Source organism: Apiospora aurea (genome assembly GCF_038362705.1).
Source record: "Apiospora aurea strain CBS 24483 chromosome Unknown utg000007l_segment0_segment0, whole genome shotgun sequence".
In the NCBI taxonomy this organism is placed as follows: Eukaryota; Fungi; Ascomycota; class Sordariomycetes; order Amphisphaeriales; family Apiosporaceae; genus Apiospora; species Apiospora aurea.
In genome coordinates this window covers 854288-867664 of record NW_027117394.1, presented here as the reverse complement: position 1 = coordinate 867664, position 13377 = coordinate 854288, and the positions used below count along the sequence as shown (strand labels likewise).

General features: G+C 51.6%; 5 protein-coding genes across 5 annotated transcripts; 2 read left to right on the top strand and 3 right to left on the bottom strand.

Annotated features, from left to right (window-relative positions):
* Positions 1-127: 127 nt before the first annotated feature.
* On the bottom strand, positions 128-1989 carry PG986_010563 (MFS transporter; the record flags this gene model as incomplete). Its single annotated transcript, XM_066846785.1, has 4 exons — positions 128-1283; positions 1353-1539; positions 1621-1728; positions 1812-1989. 4 exons carry the CDS (start codon positions 1987-1989, stop codon positions 128-130), a joined length of 1629 nt encoding a protein of 542 aa, XP_066696276.1.
* An 809-nt stretch (positions 1990-2798) lies between these two features.
* On the bottom strand, positions 2799-3179 carry PG986_010562 (uncharacterized protein; the record flags this gene model as incomplete). Its single annotated transcript, XM_066846784.1, has 1 exon — positions 2799-3179. The coding sequence occupies one exon, from the start codon at positions 3177-3179 to the stop codon at positions 2799-2801; it is 381 nt and encodes a 126-aa protein (XP_066696275.1).
* A 348-nt stretch (positions 3180-3527) lies between these two features.
* Positions 3528-4970, bottom strand: PG986_010561 (uncharacterized protein; the record flags this gene model as incomplete). The annotated part of the gene is made up of 3 exons (XM_066846783.1): positions 3528-4200; positions 4286-4731; positions 4908-4970. 3 exons carry the CDS (start codon positions 4968-4970, stop codon positions 3528-3530), a joined length of 1182 nt encoding a protein of 393 aa, XP_066696274.1.
* Positions 4971-8770: 3800 nt separating this feature from the next.
* On the top strand, positions 8771-10392 carry PG986_010560 (uncharacterized protein; the record flags this gene model as incomplete). Its single annotated transcript, XM_066846782.1, has 3 exons — positions 8771-9484; positions 9563-9793; positions 9859-10392. 3 exons carry the CDS (start codon positions 8771-8773, stop codon positions 10390-10392), a joined length of 1479 nt encoding a protein of 492 aa, XP_066696273.1.
* Positions 10393-11505: 1113 nt separating this feature from the next.
* On the top strand, positions 11506-13333 carry PG986_010559 (uncharacterized protein; the record flags this gene model as incomplete). The annotated part of the gene is made up of 5 exons (XM_066846781.1): positions 11506-11691; positions 11787-12303; positions 12396-12570; positions 12614-12698; positions 12782-13333. The coding sequence occupies 5 exons, from the start codon at positions 11506-11508 to the stop codon at positions 13331-13333; spliced, it is 1515 nt and encodes a 504-aa protein (XP_066696272.1).
* Between the last annotated feature and the right edge of the window lie 44 nt (positions 13334-13377).

The window sequence follows — 13377 nt, the reverse complement described above, 5'->3', positions numbered from 1 at the left end:
CCCTGATAGCTTCCAAACATGGCGCTGTTTCAGAGAAGCGAGTCTATCTGCACCTGGACCTTTCAAACCCGTTCTACCTTTCGTACTGGCAATGCCACACTTCGAACATAAGACATGACGACAACCACTAAGCCTCTGTCTCCTTCTTCTTGGCCGCATCGACACCCACCACCCGATCCTTAACAGCCAAGTCCTCGGCGTAAGCGTCAACATGGTACGTCGCGAACCGGCGCGTCGGCACCCCAGCCGCGAACATGAGATCGAGCTCCTCAAACGTCCGATCCTTGGTCTCGACGAGCCGGAAGAACGCCCAGCAAAGCGTCAGCGCAGCCCAGCCGCACCAGAAGAAGCCCGTGTACCTGCGCCAGTCCCAGCTCGTCGGGTTCACCATGTAGGGCTCCAGGATGTTGGCCCAGAGCAGCATCAGGTAGTACCCGTTGCCCGCGAGGCAGATGGTCTTGGCCCGCAGCCGCGTCGAGGATACTTCGGCCGGGATCGTCCATCCCATGGGCCCCACCGAGAGCGAGAAGGTGAAGAGCCAGACGAGGCAGAGCGAGGATTGCGCCCAGACGACGCCGGTGTTGCGGGAGCTGGTGGTCCGAATGCCGATGGTGAATAAGTAGGCGACGATGCCAGACACGCCGCACAGGTAGATGGTCCGGCGCCCCACGCGACGCATCAGAAACCACGACGGGATCGTCCCGACGAAGGCGATGGCAGTCCCGCCCAGCTCTAGCTTGTACGCGTCGTCGGCGCCCATGCCGGCCTGCTGGAAGAAATACGTGCCCGAGTAGGCGAACTGGGAGCCCGCGAGGACCTGCCCCGCGAACGAGACGCAGGCGATCTCTGTCCGCCGCCTGTGGCTGCCCCGGAAGCAGTCAATGTACGAACTGCCCGCTTCGATCTCATGCTCGATGGTGTTGGTGTGCACCATCATAGCCAACGTTTGGGGCGCCTTGTCCGGCTGCGGACCGCAGGTGACGCGACGCAAGACTTGCTCCGCTTCTTCAAATCGGCCCTTCTGGACTAGCCACCAAGGGCTCTCGGGCATGAACAGGCAGATCACGAAGAGGGGCACCGGCCACACCCACTGCACCGCGAAGGGGATGCGGTAGGACCACTCGTCGTCTCGCTTCAGCAGGCCCTGGATCACGCCCGCGCCGATGAACTGCCCGATCGCGAAGCACATGTTGACGTAGGCGGTCAAGTAGGAGCGCAGTGCCAGTGGCAAGATCTCTGATGCATAAGCAGGGCCGATTGTGGCGAAGATTCCCCACGGGACACTGCGACAGACGGATCAGACAAGTCAAATATGCACGGCAGGCAGAACCATGACTGGAACATATACTTACCCACACAGTACTTGGCCAACGGTCTGAGCGGCAGGAGTCTTCCCAAAGAAGGATGGGAAGACGCAAGCGGTCATTAGCAGCAGCGACGCGAGGAACACACGCTTGAACCCGAAGTGGCTGATCAGATAGCCGTTGAGGAAGACTCCGATGATGCAGCCAGCAATCGAGCCTCCCCACAACGCCGACTCTACCAGTACATCGTCAGCGAAGTCCTATGTCAGTATGGTCCATTCCAGGGGTTTCCTTGCGGGGATGATCAATCACTCACGCCAAGCTGCCGCTACCTGGTATCCCGCCTCGCCGCTATGATCCTCGCCGAACTGTTTCTGGAACGCTGGGAAACTGAGGAAGTTGCCCATCAGGATCGTGTCGTATCCTGGATAAGTGGCGTTGTCATTCGTTGTTTCTACATAAGAGGATAACTGACATATGCTAGGTGACTTGGGCAATGCCACTTACCTTCCATGATGACAGACATGGACACCGTCAATGACCACATAACAGCCCACTGGTGGTTCATGAGGGCCTCCCGCACCGTCGTCGCATGTTCGTCAATGTTTCCCGCTTGGGCGTCCTCGTGGGACTTCTCTGCCAACGCAGACTTAACACCGTCGTCCGCGCGTTTGGGATTTGCCATGATGGCATTGGTTCAATGACTCAAGGAGCTCCAATCGAATAGGTTACTGAAATAACTCCCAACTGTGTATACCAGGTATTGTTACTTCCTTTGCTCAAACTCGGGCGTGGCATTTCCCCTTCTTATGTTGATGTCGATCTTCCCCTCATGTCGGGAACGCCGACCTGGGGAAACCCTGCCCGTGCATTAATATCCGGCATTCTCGCTTATTTGCACGACCAATAGCCTTCTGTTTGACATAGCCTGCTGCTTTCGCCCCCCTCCCCCCAATCTCCAAGTGTGGAATTCTTGAACGTAGGACCAGATGGAGAACCCACTAGCCCGGGCAGGATATCCCGATAGCATGGGCAATGTATTCGCAAGACCCCCGCGACGAGGGACACACCATCAGTACTTAGTCCAAAGGTCACGATTCTGTGCATCCTTGGTCTTGGCTACCCGCCCTTTTTTGACTTGAAATGAAGTGACGACCCTGAGTGATCTCCTCCATTCCCCATGGGGTAATGCCTAGGAACGGCCGAGGGAGGTGTTCTCAAGCGCACGAGTAGCATTCCCTCATGGAATTGGAGGATTGCATTGACCTCGCATCCACATCTACCGAAGAACGCCTTACACACTGTCACGGGCTGTCTGCTAGATGGGTATATGGGTAATCTTTAACTATTACCAACTATAGCCATCGCTCGTGCTTATGACACGGACGAAGTAATAGCCGGGATGCTTACTGGACCTCTGGATTGGCTCTTTTGGTGTGTTTATTGGCAATTAGATACTTGCCAGTAGTAATGGAAAAGGAATCACGAATCAAACTATTTTTCTGACCAAAATATCACAACATTCTCAATCCACCCTTGGTGTCTGATACCCCTGCCGTGACAGCGGGGACAGAGGTGCTCTTGGCCATTACAGGCGCAGTCACAGTCGCGGCCGTGGCTGAAGCATCTGCGCAAGGACGAGACGATCGCGCCGTAGGTCCGGAGGTCGCGGCTGGCAATGGGCAGGTCAGTCGCCAGGTCGGGGTGAGGGCAGGTGGCGGGGGCGAGGGCGTTGCTGACGCCGTGCATGCAGTCCATGGTACGGACGAGGGCCGCGGCGCGCGAGTTGGACTGGGCGAAGCGGAGGGCGGAATGGCGCAGGACTTCGAGCTGGAGCTCTTGGGGGAGGAGTTCCAGGGCACCAAGGGTGGCCATGGCTGGTGCGTTTGGGGTATTAGATTAATGGATTCGAGTTAGATAGTAGGGAGTAAGGTCGGTAGACAAAATACGCCAGCGGGGACCGTGAGACACTGATGTATCGGCTCATGAATAAGTCATGTGAGAAGGGCATTGGCTCCGAGCTCGTATTTACAAGTGTGTTTCAACCTTCATACGAGACTTTGATGGATGGACAAAAGCTAGATCAACCTTCTCTAACATCTTAACCGAGCATTCCTTCGTTAGCTTCACCGACGCTTAAGAAAACAGCTATGTTTTCACCGACTCCAGCCGTGCCAAACGCGAACCAGGGCCGCCATCGGCACCACGATCGCGACACCACTTCTACCAGTATATAATGAATACGAAGACACAGAGTAGCATGAACTGGTATAAAGCACTCGAGGTGCTGCTGTCACTGTCGGTATTTTGGGCCGGGGCAGAAAGTACCGCCGCGGCGTTGGTGAAGCCGGACACAATGACCCTACCGCGGTACTGGCGGGCCAGCGCGCGGAGCTTCGAGATCTGCTCGTCGCTCAGCGTCTTCTGCGATGACGAACTTCGGGGATACACTAGTAAGCCGCGCGGGTACACCGGCTCGAAGACGACCTCGTCCCCGTTCCAGCAGGTCGGGTCATCCCACAGCGGCGAGTTCGTGCGGTAGTAATATGGCCGTCCGTGCCTTGGGTGTCGGACCAGGGTGTGCGTCTGGCGCACATCCTCGGCGTGGGGGGTCGAGTACTTGCCGGTGGCGTCGACGGCCACGACGCTGTGCCAGGGCGTTCGGGGGAGCCCTTTACCACTTTTCCGGCCGCGGCCGCGGCCTATTTCCACCAGCGGGATCGTGAGTTTGGCGCTGCCGGTCGAGGGGTGAACCGAGAGTCGGACCGCGGTGGGGCACCGCGCAGCGATGAGGTCGGTGAAGAATTCGGAGCGGATCATCACGGCCATGGCCACTGTCTCGACGTATTCGCGGTACGCCTCGTCGCTGGTGAGTGCTCTAGCCATAGGGGTGTATCTAGAGAGTGAAATTAGCTAAAGGTGACTTGGACAAGAGCATGGGGATCCTTGGGTAAGTAAGGAAGGAGCAGTTGTTGACTCACTCAAGGTCTTTTCGGAGAAATACCTTTATTCCTTTGACCGTACGCCCAGTGTCATCGTCGACGGCCATACTTGCCCGGAACTCGTCCTCCGTTCTGCCGTACTCGGCCAGCAGGCGATTGCGGCAGGTCGATGCAAGCTCCAAGTACGTGTCTTTGTCCACGGGACCTGTGTGGCGGCCGAGCAGGTCCATGGCTCTGGCAAGCTTGATGTTCTGGGCAAAGCCCTTCTCTTCGATGATGGCCACGAGGGCCTCGCCGTACGCCCACGTATCTTCGTCTGATACGCCTATGATGTCGTTGAATAACAGCCCATCCGAGGCGATGGTCAACTCAGCCCCGGGCGGGTAGATACGGCGGACGGCTTCGCACATGGCGTTCAGGCGGGACAGGGCGAGGACCTCGCCCAGATCAGGCGGCGTTGCGAGGACCTTGTCGATCGTGTTGGCCTGTCCGTATTATCAAGCGATATTAGCTGAAGGTCATATATTGATGAGAACTTCTGAGATGTGAGTCCCTATATTCTTCCAAGGGAAGGCTGGCAGCTCCATATGAACTGGTTCGTCCTTCTTTAACTGGTGTTTGACGCGTTCCAAGAAATGGGGTTTCCCTATCCAAACAGTACTGCGGTTGCGCTCCCGGTTCCCTTTTCTCGGGAGGGAATTTGAGGCTCGAAGATGCTGGCCATAGCTAGCCAGTACGTCGAGTACGCGGCTTGCCAAAACCTCAAAGTCCACTCCGGGAGCAGGACATGTAAAACCCGGGATTAAATTTCTGGTTTAGCGAAACACAGATTGTGTTCTGCAGAAGTGGCGTTAATAGGGGCTACATACGCGTCATATCAGGCGTTTGGGTTCCGGCTCTGCCCATGCAGACCTTCGCTTCATTTGCTTGATAACTATGCATGTCTCGGACCCTGGTGATAGTGTTTATAAGCTACAAAGTGTCAGCCTTAATGTGAAGAAAGTTGTCCCAAAGAGTAAGTTATTGTTGCGATAGAGACAGGCCATAAACGACATCGAGGACAAGCCATACAGGGATATATAAATATAAGGCCCGCTTGAAACAAGAAGTACACCGAATTCAAGTTGAATAAGCTAGGATTGAAAAGACTGCCGTGGTCACTGTTTCTGCCCCGGAAACCTCGGACTCCATCATGTTTCTGGAACATCCCAGGGGTCTAAGACAAAGGTATGCATTGAGCTATTGCTATCATTGCAGATTGTTCAAAATGTTTGAAAGAGTGCTTCTTTGCTATCCTGAGAAGCGACATTGACGTAACGTCGTTGGATTTGATCAGCTAAGCCGGCCACCCCTGCTACGGGCCACTCCTGCTACGGGCCACCCTTCCATTTTACTAACCCTTACGATCACCACCCCTAAATATATATATAAGTTAACTATTTTCCATTATAGAATTAATTAAAATACATTATTCTTTTCCTTTTCCTCTTTTCTTTTTATTTATAATAATAGTTAACGAGAAAAAGTTATAGGCTACGATTTAAACTATTTCGAATAATCGATTAATTAAATTCGCCGCGAAACTATATAGTATTTCACGGACTACGATTTCCGCGTAAATACGAAGCCATCTAACAATCCAAGAGAAAAATAAGTCCTTTTAAACCCTTTTTACAACCGAGGAAGCTCGGATTATATCTTAAACCTTTATACAATATACTCTTAGCATTTTATTTCTCTATTACATTTTTCGGATCTTTACTTAACGTATACTTAAAGCCGCCGGTAATAATATTATACTTAAAAAAAACTAGGTAAAAAAGTTTTATAAACGTTATTTATTAATTAATTCTACTCTTTTAAAATTAATAGATTTTAAACGAGTTATAATAACCTCTAAGGAAAATATATAAAAATTCTTTAATAAACTTAACTATAACTTTATTCGTAATACCCTTATTAAGTATATTTATAACATTAACGAAATAAATAATTAAACTAGCCTTAATAATAATTAAATAATAATTAATCCTACCGACTTAAAACGAATTATCATTAAAAACTCTATTAATCGCGAATAAGTATTAATTATTAAATATATTAACGCAAATAATTAAGCCTTCTTACCGCTAATTATATTTAAAAGATTATTAATTCAATAATAATAATTCCTAATAATAAAAAAAACTTAGCGGCGGAAATTAAAGACTAGCTTTTCGCGACGTTACCGAAAAAGTAAACAAATAATAAATTAGCGCTTATATAGTTTAAAATTTTTTTATCCTTTAAATTACACCGGCGTAAAAAGACTAATAAAAGCTTTTTATATTAAATAATTATTCTAGCTACGCTATTATAAAATTTATATTAAAGTATTTAAACAATAAAATCTAACTCCTTTTTTTTTTACTTATACCTCGTATTTCTTTTACCCCCTTAATCTTAACTCCTTTTATATATTAAAAAAGAAGTTTCACCGGATAATAACTTTCTGCTATTTAAGGCTTTAAAATATAACGATAAATAAAAAAGATTTTATTTAATACTAATGCGAGGCTCGTAAGATAGCTTTTAAAAAAATTAATATACTGAATAGTTAAAGAGCTACCGGCATCTTCCCCCGTAATATTAATAAACCTTTAAATAGTAGACTTAAGAGGGATACGGACCGGTAAGCTTAGGCTAAACCTTTTAAGCCACTACCGATCGATTCGTACGCTTAATTTACCTTTTATAAGTTAATAACACTAACTAGCTCTCGATAAATTAAGCAGCTTACCACTTTATTTATTAATAATAATATTATATTTAATAACACTACTTAGCGTTATTTATTTAAAAAGCTCGAGAAAGGTTTTAATACTTTAACGAGCTAGATTAATAATCTAGAGCACGAGAAATCTATCTTAAAAGTAAATCTAGAAAGAGAAAGAGGAAAAAAAAAAAAAAAAGTAATCCCCGACCCCAATTAGAAGTATATAACGATAATAGATATACATCGTATATAAAGGGGGATAGTAGAGAATACGCAGGAAAGTCTAGTAATAACTGCATTATCGTTAGTATAAAACGCTATTATAATTAAATCTAACTCTAAAAATAATACCGAAAACATTATCGAGGTATTATATAATTAATTTAATATTTTTAGAATTTATTATTATTTTTTAATTAAATTATTTCTATATTATAGTATTATTGTTATTTTATTCTTTACCCTGGCCCGTAGCAGGGGTAGCCCGTAGCAGGGGTGGCCGGCTTATACTTGCGATCTTGATGAAGGCTGACAGCTAGCCCAATCATCAGCCAAACCACCTGACTTTTCATAGCGATCCGAATTCACCAGAAAGAGCCTGGTGGCTCTCGGCATCAAAAAGAAGTATATTAAATATGTCGCTGTCTGAAGTAGTGACTAGAGCCACCAGGTAGTCCATAGAGAGCACTTGACCTGTCTCGCATCGAAACAGATATGCTATAGAGAGGCAACTATGATATATCTCATGTTGCAATTTGCAATATATCGGGGACTGCGGATTGGAGGGTAACCATAATGCTATTGACAGTTGAATTGTGAAACGAAACATCGGGTGCTTTTGGGTCTGGACACTAGCGTACGCCGACCCTACAGTACCCACCCAGAAGCAAGAATACTTCGAGTAAGATGTGGCGATAGAAACAAATGATCTTCCCATATCGACTGCGCGTTGGCTGCGGGTTTCAAGTCATCCAGTACACCCCTTGTCGGTTGAACGGGGTTGGCCCCTGCTGAAAAGGGGTTGTGCACAAAGACTCGAGAAATGCCGCAGTGGCAGGCCCACCCGCCGAGACGCTCTGACTATATTTAACGCATCCAGATCCCTCCCCCAGCAGCCACATGATCTTGTTCGCCCTCTTGGCCTGCTTCCGCCCGGGGTTCTCGCGCCCAGCCATGAATTGCCAAGGTCTGCCAACGCGAGGTTAAACCTCTGGTCGATATGTTTGCAACTCGACCACGACGTAAGCGCTCGCACGCCTCGGACGGCGACGGATTGCGAAATCTGCGCAGGTTTGCACCTTGCGGCCAACCCGAGCCCGACATGGCAATGCCGTTCTTGCTGAAAGGTTCCTAAAGGGAACGTCACAGGTTTGTTTCCTTCCCGACCATGCATGCTCGAACGGTTACATTGGGTCCCTCGGCAAGGAGCAAACGGGGCTGTCCGACGTTGAATGCACCTTCCAATCGCAATTGGGAAAGAGGCCAATCATGCGCTCGGTGAGTTCGTTAGAAGCCCGAGCCGATACCCAACCAGTCGTCCCTTCCGTCGGAAGAGATCGACGATCATCGGTTTGATGTTCTGTAGCTCGTCGATCCATTCTCGAACCCTGATAGGTCTCTCACCGGGTGTTCAGCTGTGCTCTTCTCCTCTTAAGTGTAGACGAAGACGCCATCGGTCTCCGTTCATTTTGGATTGCATCACACGCTCGGCTTTTGACATTTCGAATAGATCTTCATCCGTCGGACCCTCAAGGCCCTTTTTTTCTAACATGTCGTCCTCCATACCCCAGGCCACCTTGGCGCGTCCGGATGTCGGCCCCCCGTGGGAGACTGCCGTCGTCATCAGACAGATCAAGGTCTCTCTATCCGAACCCGGCCCGCTGAACTCATCGCCCACGGGTAGGTTTACACCACCAGCGTCACGAGCAGCATCGGCGCTCGATACCCCTCCCAGATACAGCTCGGACTCCGACGACCTCGAAGACTTCAAATCCGAGAAGACGACGACACCGTCCCAGGAGAAAAGCGAGCACACGCTCCAGGTATGGCTGCAGGTCTTCGCGAGCTTCCTACTCTTGGTCAACAGCTACGGTTACTACTCCTCCTTCGGCGCCTTCCAGTCGCACTGGCAGACCACCATCCAGCACTCCCCGGCCGACATCTCCTGGACCGGCTCGCTTCAACTCTCCCTACCCTTCGTGGGCGCCATCTCGGGCCGCCTGATGGACCAGGGCTACTTCCGCAGCCTGCTTGTGACGGGCTGCCTCCTGCAGCTCGTCGGCATCGTCGTCACCTCCTTCGTCGAGCGGCCTGGACAGTTCGCACAGTTGTTGATGGCGCAGGGCATGGTACAGGGTCTGGGCAACGGCATCCTGTTCACGCCTTGCGTGACGCTGGTGTCACTCTACTTCAAGCGTTATAGGGCTTTCGCTTTGGGGGTGTCGTCTTGCGGTGCGCTGGTCGGTGGTGTGATCTTCACGATGGTGAGTTGAAATGCGTCCCACCCTCTTTGTATTAAGTGAGACCTCTGAGTACCCATCTAATACCCTTTCCGCATACAGGTTGCCAGAGAGTTGGCATTCAAGATTGGCCACCCCTGGACCATCCGGGTCATGGGCTTCGTCGTCCTCTTCAATTGCGCCGTCATCCTAGCCATTGCGAAGCACAAAGCCATTGAGAAGCCCTTGTCGGCACCGTGGTTTGACTCGGAATCTTGGAAGGACGCCACATATGTTCTATTCGCGGTCGGCATTTTCTTCGTGGGCTGGGGTCTCAACTTCGCTTCTTTCTTCGTAAGTCGCCCCTGTTTACTTGCCTCTGATAAACAGCACCGGACTGATAACTAACTGAAATTTAGATTGCTTCTTACGGAACAAACATCATCGGACTAGAACCCACGGAATCCTTACTCTTGTTGTTGATTATGAACGCCGTCGGCGTCCCCGGTCGGTTGGCACCCGCCCTCCTCGCCGACCTCTACTGCGGCTCCTTCAACCTCCTGATCCCATTCGCCGTCGGCGTCGGCGTCGCGCTACTGGGATGGTTGGGCGTCCACTCGGAACGCAGCTATATGGCCTTCGTCGTCTTGTACGGCGTCTGCGCCAATGCCGTGCAGACGCTGCTCCCGTCCGCGTTGGCGGGCCTCACGGCGGACCCGGCCAAGATGGGGGTGCGGACCGGTATGGCTTTCACAGTCCTCAGCATCGCTTGCTTATCGGGTCCGCCGATCGCGGGTGCTTTGATTGCGCTGGATGGGGGACAGTACCGGTACGCGCAGACGTTTGGAGGGCTGTCGGTGCTCGGGGGCGCGTGTGTCTTGGGCGTGGCACGGTGGTTACAAACACGAAGCAGCCGGACGGCGGCCAGTGATGAGAAGGAGACAGCTTATTAGTAGCCAGCTGCATATTCAATGTTGCAGAGCTAGTTCGAAACTTCCACTTTGATGCTGTTGCGTTTGTTTGCATTTCCGTCAAGCCCCCTTTTTGGTGAAAATGGACAGCTGCGGATGCGACGAGTGTCTGTTTGGCAAGGCACTGAAGCAGTGAGACTTCTTCTTCGGTTAGCAGCCGGGCCGCGGTGATATAGCCAAAACCGACGCGATCAGTCCCGTTGAGTAGGTAGAAACCCCTATAAGCCCAAGGACGGCATTTTCGGCACCTGGACATGATTATGTCAGTGTTGGTATGGGTATGAATGGCAGGGTCATGTTTGCTAAAAATAGAAATCACATGCAAGGTCAGTCCTTCAAGCCAGTTAGAAGCCATTCGGGAAAATCGGTGCTTACTTGCATCCAGACCGTTTCTGATTTGCTGATAAGAACGGACACACAGGTTTCTGCAGCTCAGCCCTACACCGCAGTCAGTTGGAGATCAACTCCGGGGTGGCACACCAGCATGAAGCCAGAGTGGTGGAACATCGCCAATTGGCCCGTTGCCATTCTGCCGGGGATATTGGGGATGGGCCAATGGTTGGCTGACAGCCGCCAGAGGTTGGGTCTTGGGGGCAATGCTGACTTTCGCCAGCAGTTGCACTACTACCCTAGTGTCGGAGTCAGATAATACAATATCACTCGCTTCGTATTATCTAAGAGCTTTCATCGAGGTAAAAAGCGTGCAAGCAGTATGAGGCTCTTGCATACTCCGGTCCATTTAAGAGACAGGCGGCCGCCGCGGAGGCCTTCCGACGGGAATCCCTGCCGACCCAATCCTCTGTCTTTACCGAACCCTTTCCCATTATGAGTACGCCATCCTTGTTGATGGGGCTGGACCCCTTACAGGTCCAAAGCGAAGAAGACCTCCTTGGGTCAGGTAAACGCGAGCAAACATCAGGATGGACGACCTTCCACCAGCGGATTGCAAACTCCACCCGACAGACGCGGCGGCAAATAGATGCCGAGTTTCGGGCGGTTCAATGGAAGAGACAGTTGCTTTTCGCCCCATTTTTCCTCTGGTTGACGTTTCTTGTCGTTATTACGGTGGTGCTCATCGGGCGGGGGAGGTCCGGGATGGGTCTCTCGTCGACGCCGTCTGCGTGCATGGAGGACGGGACGGTCAATCCGGAGCGCGACCAGAAGAACCTTTTTAGTATGGGGTTCTTCGACATCACGCTGAAGACGAATACCTACAAAGTTGGTGGCAGTGGCGCCATGTCATTTACCACTGTCAAGATTATTGACATATGCTGGGATGTGGTGAGTTCTGTTGTTTACCTGCTTACCACCATCACCCACCAGGTTTACCCCGTACTGACAATTGGCCTGCTGATGCTGACCTGTCGGACAACTAGATCATCGGCCGTGGAGGTCAGGGCTTAATGGCCATATTCTCCTGGAAAGTGTTCCGCCACTATGTGTCCGCCTCCATGCAGTCCGCGCCCGTAACCTACCAGACGTTCCGCCTCGTCTTCATCAACGGCGACGCCAACATCGCCACCCCCTTCCGGCTCAGCCAGGACTTCATCAAGCGGCGGCGCCTCATCTCCACCACGGCCATGGCCTTCATGGTCCTCTCGACCGTGTACGTCCTCGTGTTCCCCACGCTGGTGGGGTCCATGACGGGGTATATCGGCGTCATGATGACCTTTGTCAAAGACCGCAATGGCACCTCTATCCCCTTTGCGCGGTTCGACTATGCCGCCTATATCATACACGATGGGCACCGCATCAATTTGACGGACGATTATGTGGTGCCGTATTCAGACGCGGCGAACGCTCGGTCGATGCAGGATCCCCTGGCCACGATTCCGTCTCCCGACTGTTCGGACTCGAGCCGGGCCTGCGCGATCAAGAACGCAACGTCTCTCTGTAAGTCTTGCCGGCTCCAGGGTTCCACTTGGAAACCGCAAGCCCGATAATAATATGTGTGTGTATCTGACCAATCGAAAACCACATCCCAGACGTATCCCGAAACGGCTTCTACGGCCTCAGCGACGCGACGTCCGAGTGGGACATGGCGCCCGTCATGGTGATCCTGGAACCGCCGGCGCTGAACATCTCGGCCTTCTATCTCGCGGGCTCGCACTTGAGCGAGGAGCCCGGCCCGGACCCCGAAGACATGCTCTACGGCAACGGGTGGGTCGACCCCCCGCACTGGCGAGTGCCCGTTCAACGACAGCAGCCGGCTGATGTGGACGGCTCACGGGCAGCTCTTCTCCATGGACGACATCAAGGCGAATGGGGCTTGCCAGCCGCTGATGAACGTAAGCTACATCCGTCCACCTCCTGTTCCTCGGTGTCTCGCACGGGCTTAGTTTATGCTGACTACGAGTCCCCCCTTCCGTAGGTGTATGAGTGGGGCTTCTCTTTCGTCCAGGCCTTGCTGAATTGCATTTTGCTGGCGGTGTGGTCCATCGGGCTCTGGCTCCTGTGGTTGGCTGCGCAATTCAAGCTCCCGCTGCAGAGGGAGAAGGAGGTGACCAAGGGCTGGAGGGCCGTGTCGTACCTGGCCGACACGATGTGCCGGCAATTTGACGAAGTCGGTATCGATATCGATAGGCTGAGGGAGAAACCGCTCAAGCAAGAGATCAACAAGCACCTGAACGGCGGCGATATCTCGTTCGTCTCCGACTGCCCCGAGAAGAGTCGGCTCAGTCTGGGGCGGGGGTTGTTGATGTGGCTGAAAGAGAATAGGTGGTGGTGTTTGGTGCTCACGGCGCTGTTGCTGGGGACGGGCCTCCCGCAGAGACCGGTGCTGTACCCCCTATTCGCTACGGTGTACGGGATGTTGATGGCGATGGCGTTGGTGAACGGTGTGGCTAGTAGGCTTCTTGTCATCTTGCCCTTTATGGTCGTCAGCGTGTTTGGGCTGTTTTATGCCCTTCTGTGGGTTACATAGCCTCGGGCCAATAGCATCAGAGATATCTTTATGCATCATGGATT